Raw genomic sequence first — 13,164 nt, 5'->3', positions numbered from 1 at the left:
GAGGACCGGACTCTGGTCTGTTCCTGAGTTTCTGTAGCTCAGGATCAGATCACCAAGGTCCCAACCTTCAGCTGCCATCCTTTTGACTCTGCACCCCACCAGTTTGTCTCCCCCAAAGGTGGTGAGCCCGTGTGAAGAGGGAATCATGTCTCCTCTTCGGCTGTGCCCGGCTGGGCTCCATGGGTTAAAGCCCAGCCCCAAGGTGAATACGCCTCTACTATGTGATGCTCACAAATGCACCTCATAATGTCTTGTTGCCTTTAACCTCTAATGAGGGAACTTTAACGTTCCCATCAACTGTGGCACCCCTGCCTGATTGACCACTATTTTTTCTCTGCTCAGGTTCCCTGAGGACAATCTTCCTGCCTGAAAGTGTAAATGATGGCATTTCAAGCTTCTTTTTGCTAGGGGGTATTGGGCTAAGGTTTAACTTTTCTACTGTTATGAGCTTGTCTTCTTTCAATTTTGGCTCTAACCTGCCTCCACCCAGAGGCAAGGTTCCTTTATAACGAACTGAGTTTCCGTCAATGGATGGTAGAAAGTTGGCTTGCTGATTGTTGGTCTGTGTTTCATTTTTAGGTTTTTCCGCAGCAGTATTATCTTGTATCTTAGTCTGTTTGCTCTTTATGGATTCATTTAAATCCTTGTATTTCTTCTTCTCCCAGTAGTTCTTAGTTTTCATCGTATTCACTTGTTCAGTGAGATTTTTAATGCACTCTTGATCCCTATGCCTGTTTTGAGTTAGTGCCTGTATCTCACCATTTAAGGACTGAATTTTCTCCTTCAGCCTTTTCCAATCAAATTCTGTGCGGTGAAAACTTCTTTCCTTATCCATGGCTTCTTGCTGTCGTCCTGAGTCTTCTTCCTGTAGTTTTAAGCTTTCTTGCTGATGTAAGGCTGGGAGCGTTGAGTGGCTCTCGGCCTGCTTCTTCAAGGGTTTTCCCTCCTGGAGAGCTCTTGCCTTCTGATATGACTGATTCTTGTGGGACCTCTGGTTCATTATCTCACTTTCTAACTTTGGGATTGTCTTAAAGTTCAGGTTTTTGTTTTGTCTGTGAGACTCATCTAGCTGTTTCTTGAGTGAACCAATGTTCTGATTTAGATGCACAATTTCTTCCTGAGCTGCTTTCAACTCTTCCTCCACTCCGGTTCTACTCCGATGGGTTAGGGTTAGGGTTAGGATTCAAGGTGTCTACCTCTCCGACATTCAGTCAACAAGTTTCAGCTGCCTTCCGTCCGCCCAGATCCAGGGAGTATCCCTCACCGGCCGGCTGCGCTCCTGTCGACTCCCCGCTACTCCTCACCAATCTAACCACCCTCATCACGCCTGGCTTCGGCCTCCATCGGCGACGACGAGCCGGAATTCTCCGTCCTCCCCTTGTTGACGTCGCAGTCCTCCGTTATCTGCCCGGTTCCCCGCTCCGGCTCACCATAGGCTGCTGCGGCTCATTGGCGCTGTCCCCCGCAGCAAGCGCTGGTCGTCTCCATGATCCGCCATGGCTGCACCGACGCACGTCGGCTCTTCCTGCTCGTCCCACCATGGACTCGATCTGTTGCCCGATCGTCTCTCCCAGTTCACCTCCGAGAGAACGTCGCATCAGACCGCTACGCTCACCTCCACCTATCTCGGCTCGCAGCTGGCTTGTCAGCCTCATCAACCTGCAGCTTCATTTGCGCCCATTGGGCGTCGTCGAGGTAAGACGTACCTGCTCCTGACTCGTTCATTCTCCCTTCGCTTTACGTCTCTGTCAAGTGTACCAGTGCCTTTAACTCATGTTTACCACGCCTCCTATCGCCGGTCAGTCTTGGCATTTCCAGGGTCGCGACTAGCTCATTCCGTTAGTTCCCCGCTCAGGCCGCCGTAGCCCTCTCTTCCCTCTGTTGCTAAGATCGCTCCAAATTCTGTCAGTAGTTCCAGTTTGCATTTCAGCTCATTCTGGCCTCTGCCCCAGCTGCCGCTGGTCTCCTAATCGCAGCACCATTTTCTTTAAGCTTTTCATGACTAGTAGAGAGGATCCGCCTAAAGTTCCATATAAAACGCACCTGAAAACTAACGGAGTTATGGGCAATCTTTTATTTACAATTCCTCTTTTATGTTAAAAAAAAAAAGAAAAAAAAAGGAAAAAGCCGTGCTGCCCACCCAACTGCCCCTTCTACTCCAGATCCATTCAAGCAGCCCATCCACACAGACAGCAGAGCGTCCGAGCGCTGCAGCTCCTAAATGGTGCAGTCATCAGGTGTCTGAAAGAGAAAATACCTTAACTATGGACCCAGCAGGTAGATTACCCGAGAGCAGAGATGCAGCCTACCTAGATTGGTGCTTATCATCTGGTGAACCAGGTGGAAACGTAACAACGCTGCAGGAACACACGAATGGCTTCATTAGTAGGTCCAGCATCCACAACAACCGCAATCCCAGCCATTGACCGTAGATGGCTTGACGATCTCAGTTGAGCAATCAGGAACACAAGCCACTCAGGCAGCCGACATACACGGGGAGAAACAGTCACGCACACACACCTTAGCAGCACCATCAATCACGGGGCCGCTCCTGGTGCACAAAGCGGGGAGGATGGTTCTCCTTCCCCCTCAGTCGGGCCAATGTCGCACCCCGAGTAGTCTGATCATCAGAAGCCGCTTGTAGGCTCTCTAATTTTGCAGCTTCATTGCAGCCAGCAGACCGGATCTCATCTGCGTACTTTCCAGTCGTCAATCTTAACCTCCACCCTCGAACAGTCAGCTTCACCTGCACAGCGATCTGAACTTCACGAGTCCTCTTTCAAGTGATTCATAGTTCACAACGCCGCTCGCTCTGACAGCTTTCTTTCCTCGTCATCCATTGGTTCCGACTCATATCAAGGAGGCATACACACAGTTAGTACGCAGACATGCGCGCTAGGTGGTCAGCGTCATCTGTACAGCCGTCAGTTCTATACAAGCGACGGGATAAAACCAGCCAACGTTTTTCTGGTAAATGGATGGTCAGTAATTACCGCTGGAGCTAGTCGTAGCCAACCACAAAGCTCGCTCGTATAAAACAAGCCTCCCGTTCCCCGATAATCCGACTGCTTACCACCAAGCCGGACCGTCACTGGCAATACGGCTTATGAAGATCTAACTTCCCTGTTATGTGGCCGATTACCTAAAAGCGTTTCGGTAATCCCCTTCTGTCGGTCGCTACCACCCGTTGGAGCAGGACGTATGGCGATCTTCATTGGCAGGAAACCAAACTTCGGCCCGACGTCGACTCTCGGTCTCGTGTACGTGCTCTAGTCTACCGCTCAGTAGGAATCCTGACTTATTCTACCCTTTTCCTTGCGTTCTCTAAAGAGCTTTTGGGGGATTTACAGGCCCCTATTATTTAGCGATCCAACTTCGTCTCATTGCCCCCAGCATAAGATAAAAACACTCCAGGATTTCGAGAATTACATCCATGCATTCATCCGGAGTTGCATTAATTAATTAATTAATTAATTAGTTAAGCAGGATTCGTATATCCGTACAACTTAATCATATTACAGCAGATCACAGGCAGCCAGTCTGCCCCTCCAGGTCCAGTTATAACTCCCACATCTGCCTCCGTGCAAAGCATTCCTACAGCTTCCCTTCTTCAGTTCTTTCCTACATCCGCAGTCTGCTCGCTGGAAGCAACTTTCACGCCAAGCTTTAGCAACCTAGCACATCATCTAGTCTAGGGCTGAAACGATTCATCGAGTAACTCGAGTAACTCAATTACAAAAAATCCTCGAGGAAATTTATCTGCCTCGAAGCTTCGCTAAATTTATTGTATTGTAATAAGCAATGCTGTTAAATACGCAGCACACTGGTCTAGCCGGAGGGTTTTTGTGTTGCACAACGCTACCACTTCCGTTAGCGCCTGGAGCACATGTGCTAAGTTTGTAGCTATGGAGGGAACCGGAGAATGCTCAGAAGGAGAACCCCGAAAGCGACAAAAAATGTCAAAAGTTTGGGAACATTTTAGGCTAAACAGAAAGGACAACACAGCGCAATGCATCCACTGCAAAGCAGAATTGGCGTACCACAACAGCACGACATCAATGTTGCAGCATCTGAAGAGAAAACACCCGCTACATGCATCCAACTCGTACACGGTTGCCAACAGGTAACGTTTATGTTCTCTTTGCTAACTACGTTGTGTGATAATCTGCCATGTTATAGATGTAAATTGAGGCACATTATTTTGCTAACGTTACATCTAAACATAGCGGTTACTTAACCGGGTGTAGTGTAAATTGTATGTGAGGGTGGAACTGAGAGAAATTATGCAGGACTTAATGTAAGTTTGTTAATAAAAATACGCAGCAACAGATTACAGGCATAAGCTGAAAAGCATTTATTTATTGGTGTCTTTCCATCCTGAAAAGTTACAGTCTTTTCTTCTCGCTACTGTTATGTATGAATTAGAAATTTTTGATTAATATTTTTTGTAGTAATTCTATATTTGTTTATACCTAAGCAATCAAGAATAAATAATAGCATCGTTTTAATAAAAATAGCAACATTTTTGCATTTTATCATGACTAGTTAAGGCTGCAGAACTCTGTACAAACTCAAACCTTTACATTGTGAGTAAGTTTATTTTTTTCCTAACATATAGATTACATTCTGTTTTCCAATACATAAAAAAACATTTCACTGCATTTAGATTTTTCTGTGATGGTTAAAAATAATGCTTTTAATTAAAGCATCCTCAAAACTCACACATAAATGAAAGCCTTAAATCCATAAATAAAATAAAACTGAAACTAAAGCTGCTATCATGGCAGATGAGCTGTCAGTGCAGATTCCAACTTAATAATATTAAATGTTATAATATCCAAATTAGTGCACTTGAAATATATTTAATTCATAACAAGGAATAAACAAATAATCATTACATTGTGCTTCTTTTCAGTGAACCGAAGAGTCATACGTTGGACAGCTTTGTTCAAAGGGTTCCAGGATGTTCGGTTGTTCAAGCAGCTGAGTTCACAAACAGCATTTTAAATATGATCATCACAGACATGCGACCGCTGTCCGTGGTGGAAGATGAAGGATTCCAGAAGATGATCTCCACCTTCAATCCAAATTATACCCCTCCTTCCAGAACCTACTTTGTAAAAATGATGGAGAAAAAGTATGAAGAAATCAAAGACAAATTGAAAAACATCCTAAAAGAGACAGACAGCATTGCTCTCACAGCAGACATTTGGACAAGTGTTGCCACAGAGGCATATCTTGGAGTGACATGCCACTTTCTTGGAGAGGACTGGAAAATGAAGTCCCACACCCTGACAACAATGCCACTTGAAGAAAGACACACAGCAGCAAACATTGCAGAGTGGCTTGAGGAGGTTATTGCAAAGTTTGATGTTCCACCTGAGAAAGTCAGAGCTGTCATCCACGACAATGGTGCCAATATTGTAGCAGCAGTGAAGATTTTGGCAGAAAAGCATAAGTGGGCATCTGTGCGATGTGCAGGGCACACCCTGAACTTGGTGGTACAGAATGCTCTGAAGAGCAACCAGAGCATCTCAAAGTGTGTGGCAGCTGCAAGATGTCTTGTTGAACATTTTAAAAAAAGTGAACTGGCTTGCACAAAGCTGAAGGATAAGCAACAGCAAATGGGCACAGCATCACACATGCTCATACAAGATGTAAGCACTCGTTGGAACAGTACTTTCCACATGCTGTGTAGGCTGCTGGAGCAAAGATGGCCGATAACTGCTGCACTATCTGACCCAGCATTGACACCACGAGGAAAACACTACCTTGATCTTAAGCCAGAGCAGTGGAATATTATAGAGGAGATAAGCAAGGCTCTTCAGCCATTTGAAGAAGCAACGGTGTTTCTGAGTGGGCAAGACTACGTTACTCTTTCTGCACTTCCACAACTTGTGCAAAGCCTCAAGAAGTCCATACAGACCCAAGTTTTTGAGACTGCACCAGCTCAGTCATACCAAGCTGAAGTGATGGCACAGATCACAACAAGATGGGAAGGACTATTTATGTGTCAGCCTCAATCCTCAAATACTATTGTACTTACTGCTGCTTTAGATCCCAGATTTAAGAAACTTAAGTTCTTGCCCCCAGATGAAGCCTTTAAGATCCAAAGCATGGTTCAAACAATGGTCCTTGATGTCAAAAAGAAAATGAGACAGAAAAATTCAGGTGAAAATGAGGTCTCCACTGATGCCCAAGACAAGCCTGTAGAGCATCAGCAGAACACCAACACATTTTTCAGCAATCTACTGGGTTCTTCAGAATCCAGCACAAGTGATGAGGAGGATGAGGAACAGCATTTGAACCAAGATGTTCAAAAGGAAGTCTTGATGTACTTTGGAGAGCATACACTGTCCAAGAGGGAGAACCCACTTCTATGGTGGAAATCAAATGCAGCACGGTACCCAACACTGTCAAAACTTGCAAAGTTCTTTCTGTGTATACCAGCAACATCAACACCATCAGAACGGCTTTTTTCCGCAGCAGGGAACATCGCATCGAAGCGCAGGGCAAGCCTCAGTTCACAACATGTCGACATGCTCACTTTCCTTCACAGCAACCATAGTCTTCTTTAAGGCTTCTTTAACAGTTAAACACATGCACACCTGTGTGTTGGAGCATTTAAGAAATGCATATTGAATAACATTCAGTATATGTTGGATTTAAGATATTTTTTTATTCCATCTTTAAGAACATCCAAGTTGATTTTGTTGAGGTTCAAGTTGTTTTTGTAAAGCCAGTGTTTACTATTTTGCCTTAGTAATCTTTTCTATTAATTCTTTTTTTATTTCTCCTCTGTTTTTGCAGTTAAGAAAGCAGGAAATCTGTTCTACCTCAGATTTGAAACTTATAATTTGAATGTATAAAAGGCAGTATTCTCTGGTTTGCCTTAACTTTTCTATTTAAAGCTAATGAATATTTTTTTACTCTTTTGTGTTAGCACTGAAAAAAGCAAGGAATTTGTTGCACCTTAGACTTAAAATATATTGTATAAAATGCAGTATTTACTATTTTGTCTAAACTTGTTTTATTTTTAAATCAAGTATTTTCTTTATTTATCTTTTCTGTTTGAACTTTAGAACAAAAAAGCAAGAGATTTGCTGTACTACTGATTTGAAACTTTACTGGAGGTTTAATGTTATTGCGTTATTATCAATAAAATGTTAGAGTTAAATGAGTTGTTTACTTAGTTCTTTTACGTGTATGTGTATTACTCACTGAAGATAAATACATAAACTAAAAGCTGGAGTATAGACATTTTTATAAGCATATTTGTGAGCCTGCCACTTTATTATTTGAATATAATTTAATATCTTAGTATAACTTTTCTTCAGGTTAAAGCAAACTACTGTTACAAGTAAACTTTCTAAACTACAAACATTTAACTGTTAGGGATGCTCAAAAAGGAGATATTGGACTGATCTGGACTAACTGGTGTTATTGCAGATTTGCCAATAGTTTATTTTATAAATTTTTTTTATCCGATTACTCGATTAATCGTAAGAATAATCGATAGATTACTCGATTACTAAAATATTCGTTTACAACAGCCCTAATCTAGTCTAGTCTAGTCATCTAGTCTAGTCGAACCCCGCTGTGAATTCCTTCTCAAGGGATTTCTAAGCATAGCTCCTCTAATCCTGATAGCTGGAAACCCATCTCATTCCCGTCACTTGGGAATCTCATCACAGCACACCAATCCGGTGCCTTCATCCCCTACATCAGAGCTCCACTCATGCGCTTTCCTCCTAGCCTTCTATGGATTTCTGATACGGAGTGAGTTCACATCTGCATCTAAAGTATTCAATTTGTTAGAGACTATCTAACTCCAATACTAAATTCTTCCCTGACCACTACAACCGCTGCCTGGTTCATCTGCCACCTCAGACTGATCTCAGCTGAGATCTCCCCCCTTGCCACTTCTCGGGCCATTCTTTTAGAATAGGCGTTGCCACATCGCCATCGTCAGGCGTCCCTTCAGCTTCTCTCCTTCAGCTCGGCCGCTGGTCATCCCCGGCCTTCTCATCCTATATCCTACCAGATCTTTCAGCTGTGCTCGAAGCTCCACGTGCAATGTCTGCAGGTGAGCATCTCTCCAAATAACTGGTGGTGGAGCCCTAGTCACCGTAAATAGCTACTAAATGGCGAAATTCTTCTTTTTGTTCATTGGTCCCACAGTGACACTTAGTGGTTGATTTGTGCTTTTATTTTGAAGAGCGGTAGATTTCTTCTTCGCGTATTTTGTGTTAGGCACTTCCTGTTTTGCTAACCACGCCGAGTCAGCGTTAGAGCCCGAAGAAAAAGAAAAGAAAATCTGTAAAATAGCGCTCTTGGAAAGCAGAATGAGGTAGGAATGTGCCCAATCGTGTTTCATGAACATTTATGTTTATTTATACATTATGTATCCTTTATTTATGCTACAGTTTTCACGGTGTCTGACAAGAAAGGTCAAGATTAAACTGCACCCGTTTGGAACTCCCTGTGTCTGGCTGTTCATTCCAAGAGGCCGCTACAGTCACCTCTAACATTTATTTCACACCTAGGGAAGCTAGCAGGGCCTAACAGGCCCTCAGCCCTGCCGGCTTGGCCTCGCAGTCCATCACGCTGCTTCGCCATCAGTCCCGCCAGCGTGCGGGCCCTATCGCCTATCAGTCTCGTCAGACTGCAGGCCCGACTGACGCCTAACAGTTTCGGCAGACTGCAGGCCCTACCGACGCCTATCAGTCCTGTCAGATTGCAGGCCCGACCGACGCCTATCAGTCTCGCCAAGCTGCAGGCCCTACCGTCGCCTATCAGTCCCGTCGACTGCAGGCCCCGACTGACGCCTATCAGTCTCGTCAGACTGCAGGCCCGACTGACGCCTATCAGTCTCGTCAGACTGCAGGCCCGACTGACGCCTAACAGTTTCGGCAGACTGCAGGCCCAACCGACGCCTATCAGTCTCGTCAGACTGCAGGCCCCAACCAACGTGGTGCGCCTATCAGTCATCCGACTGCAGGCCAGCCAGGCCTCGGCCCGGCTCCCTCTTTTGGGGGGAAGACTATCCCGAGCTCGCCGAGCAGACCACCTGCTCACGGCGATCCTCGGCTCACGGTCTTCTGCCGGGTCCGAGCGCCAAAGAAATTGTACCATTAAATCTTTTAACTGCTATTTTCTTCTCTGTGTGAGTCTCTCCAGATTGAAATGGAGCCTTGGCGAAAATTCAAACTGGGAGACTCGACCAGCTTCACCACATCATCTAATCACTACGCCCAACCGCAGCCAATCCGGACCGGAGCTTCACGCCGCTCCAGCCAATCGTCGTCCAAAGACACCTTCAAAAGTCCAAGCTACCCTGGGGTCTTCCTGCTCGTCAGCCGTGCTTCAACCCACCTCCTCCCCATCTCCACCTTCACCATGAGGGTCGTCCTCCAGGATCCCTTGTGCTCTCCCTCTCCAAGCTCCGCTCCACCACCAGTTTCGGTCCCGGGAGGGAAGACTATCCCGAGCTCGCCGAGCAGACCGCCTGCTCACGGCGATCCTCGGCTCACGGTCTTCTGCCGGGTCCGAGCGCCAAAGAAATTGTACCATTAAATCTTTTTAACTGCTATTTTCTTCTCCGTGTGAGTCTCTCCAGATTGAAATACCTGCCACAGCATTCACTGGCATGATAAGGAAGCACAGACTTCAAGAAATCCCTCTGGCAGATAGGGCAGCACTGCACAGAAAAATATTTTTTCAAAATAATAAAAATTAAAAAATATATTTTTTGCAAGAATATTAGACGTTATTTGCTTTATTTTGTAAAAATAAATTACTTCGTGTGCAACTTTTTTAACAGGATCCTACCTCTCTTTCTTCCAAATCTTCAATTGTGTCTTCTGGCTCCTCCAATGTGTCACAGTCATCCTCATCAACCTCTATAGGTTCAGTCTGATCAGTCCGATTCTGTTTAAATTGGGAAACATTAATGCCAGTATATATATATATATATATATACACTGCTCAAAAAAATAAAGGGAGCACTTAAACAACACAATATAACTCCAAGTAAATCAAACTTCTGTGAAATCAAACTGTCCACTTAGGAAGCAACACTGATTGACAATCAATTTCACCTGCTGTTGTGCAAATGGAATAGACAACAGGTGGAAATTATTGGCAATTAGCAAGACACACTCAATAAAGGAGTGGTTCTGCAGTTGGGACCACAGACCACTTTTCAGTACCTATGCTGTCTGGCTGATGTTTTGGTCAGTTTTGAATGTTGGTGGTGCTTTCACACTCGTGGTAGCATGAGACGGACTCCACAACCCACACAAGTGGCTCAGGTAGTGCAGCTCATCCAGGATGGCACATCAATGCGAGCTGTGGCAAGAAGGTTTGCTGTGTCTGTCAGCGTAGTGTCCAGAGGCTGGAGGCGCTACCAGGAGACAGGCCAGTACACCAGGAGACGTGGAGGAGGCCGTAGGAGGGCAACAACCCAGCAGCAGGACCGCTACCTCCGCCTTTGTGCAAGAAGGAACAGGAGGAGCACTGCCAGAGCCCTGCAAAATGACCTCCAGCAGGCCACAAATGTGCATGTGTCTGCACAAACGGTTAGAAACCGACTCCATGAGGATGGTATGAGGGCCCGACGTCCACAGATGGGGGTTGTGCTCACAGCCCAACACCGTGCAGGACGCTTGGCATTTGCCAGAGAACACCAGGATTGGCAAATTCGCCACTGGCGCCTTGTGCTCTTCACAGATGAAAGCAGGTTCACACTGAGCACATGTGACAGACGTGACAGAGTCTGGAGACGCCGTGGAGAGCGGTCTGCTGCCTGCAACATCCTTCAGCATGACCGGTTTGGCAGTGGGTCAGTAATGGTGTGGGGTGGCATTTCTTTGGAGGGCCGCACAGCCCTCCATGTGCTCACCAGAGGTAGCCTGACTGCCATTAGGTACCGAGATGAGATCCTCAGACCCCTTGTGAGACCATATGCTGGTGCGGTTGGCCCTGGGTTCCTCCTAATGCAGGACAATGCTAGACCTCATGTGGCTGGAGTGTGTCAGCAGTTCCTGCAAGATGAAGGCATTGAAGCTATGGACTGGCCAGCCCGTTCCCCAGACCTGAATCCGATTGAGCACATCTGGGACATCATGTCTCGCTCCATCCACCAACGTCACGTTGCACCACAGACTGTCCAGGAGTTGGCGGATGCTTTAGTCCAGGTCTGGGAGGAGGTGCCTCAGGAGACCATCCGCCACCTCATCAGGAGCATGCCCAGGCGTTGTAGGGAGGTCATACAGGCACGTGGAGGCCACACACAATATTGAGCCTCATTTTGACTTGTTTTAAGGACATTACATTAAAGTTGGATCAGCGTGTAGTGTTATTTCACTTTAATTTTGTGTGTGGCTCCAAATCCAGGCCTCCATTGGTTAATAAATTTGATTTCCATTGATGATTTTTGTGTGATTTTGTTGTCAGCACATTCAACTTTGTACAGAACAAAGTATTCAATGAGAATATTTCTTTCATTCAGATCTAGGATGTGTTATTTGAGTGTTCCCTTTATTTTTTTGAGCAGTGTATATATATCTATATATATATATAGAGAGAGAGAGAGAATAAAACCAAAGAGTTCAACATAGTAATGTTGATTGATTAAGTTATGGAGGAAATGAGGACAACTTACTTTTTTTTTTTTTCTGCAAGACCCAGCATGTAACACCAGCATCTGAAGAGGCATTGTTATACCACAAGTGACACAGGGCACCTGAGGCATTTTGGCAAACTCCTCCGCATCAAATGGAAGTGGACTTGTCTCCAGTTCTTCCTGGAGGGGTACCAGGAAGAGGACTATTTTCCCATTATTTGAAGCAGAACGGAGCAGCTTGCCGCTGTGCCCTTCAGCATCCATTGGGATTATTGACAATTTCCTTTGACCACCTCCACCTGAGATAAAATAAAGATATGCATTTATTGGTGTAACCTGAACATTTTACAAATCAAAATAAATATGAACAATCTTATTAAAGAGGAATCATTTTAACCTGATGCTTTATGGAACATCCATCTTCCCTTCAGTTGTTTAAGTTTGATAAACTCGTCCTCCAACTGACTGACAATCTGTTATATTTAATGCACACTACTATAAGAACACCAATACAAAATAAATTATACATGAAATATTATGAGTAAATGATAATTATTGTCATTTATTACCTCCTCATGCCTGCTGTCGTCAGAAAAAGAAAGCACCCTTCTCCCTAACCCTGCATGTGCTAAGGGAAGCTCATCAGAACTTTTGGGGGTTAGATTGGTGGGGCCTGGCAAAACGTATATTCCAATGTTGGAGATTTTTGTAGAACGAGTTGAGGCGATAATCCTCTGTTTGCCTTTTTTCAGGTCTGACTTTTGAAACAGATTTGGAAATTGCCTTTGAGAATAAAGATAATAATAATAGTTTGAGACAAAACATCCAGTGAAGGCAGAGTCCATAAAATAAAAAAAAACAACAATGAAAAAACATATAAGAAATAAATACATAATTGCTATCTACTTCGTTTCCAATGTTAAAAAGAAATTCAAATCTTACCGTTTTAATGCCTGGTTGACCCGTGTTGAAGAATTTGAAGCCAAAGGGCCAGAATTGTTGCCGATATTAGGACATGAACTTGTTGAGGGAGAGCTTGTATTTCCCACAAGTTCCCTTGTGAGTGCTGTAGCCAAGGCATGAGCCATGTTTCCAACTATCTGCTTTTGAGACAACAAATAAATCTCAATTATATAGACCAATCAACACCTGAGTTGCTAAAAGTTTTGGAATCATAAATATAAAAATATCTTGTAAATTGAAAAATGTATGTGTTTTCCACATTTCAGTCAGTGTTAAATTTTTCACTTTATAAATTGCATATGTAACCAGGTGAACAAATGGGTACATGTCTAAACTGTATTTTGTAAACCCTGTTTTGCTTTGTTTCGCCAACTGGTTGCAATTCTTGTTTTTGCCAGCATGTGGTGCTGCTTTACAGAGAGGTCAAAAGATTTCAGGAAGTAGGAAAAAACCTCTTGTGTATATATCGTGGAAATCTGAGCAAAGCGGAAGAGAAGGACATTTTTGTGTGCCGAGACCTGGTGAAAAGGATGCCACCAATCCGAGAATCCAAGTATTCGGTAATGTCGAAGCTG

General features: G+C 44.5%; 1 protein-coding gene across 1 annotated transcript; it reads right to left on the bottom strand.

Moving 5' to 3' along the window:
* Positions 1 to 9,332: 9,332 nt before the first annotated feature.
* Positions 9,333 to 12,801, bottom strand: LOC116712249 (uncharacterized). The gene is made up of 7 exons (XM_032552133.1): positions 12,569 to 12,801; positions 12,196 to 12,409; positions 12,024 to 12,099; positions 11,666 to 11,925; positions 9,832 to 9,930; positions 9,634 to 9,700; positions 9,333 to 9,508 (listed from the first exon to the last, which is right to left on the bottom strand). Exons 1-7 carry the CDS (start codon positions 12,712 to 12,714, stop codon positions 9,333 to 9,335), a joined length of 1,038 nt encoding a protein of 345 aa, XP_032408024.1. The 5' UTR covers positions 12,715 to 12,801.
* Between the last annotated feature and the right edge of the window lie 363 nt (positions 12,802 to 13,164).

This window comes from Xiphophorus hellerii, chromosome 21 (genome assembly GCF_003331165.1).
Source record: "Xiphophorus hellerii strain 12219 chromosome 21, Xiphophorus_hellerii-4.1, whole genome shotgun sequence".
In the NCBI taxonomy this organism is placed as follows: Eukaryota; Metazoa; Chordata; class Actinopteri; order Cyprinodontiformes; family Poeciliidae; genus Xiphophorus; species Xiphophorus hellerii.
Note: the sequence above shows the minus strand (reverse complement) of the source record. Positions and strands in the feature narration are given on the sequence as shown.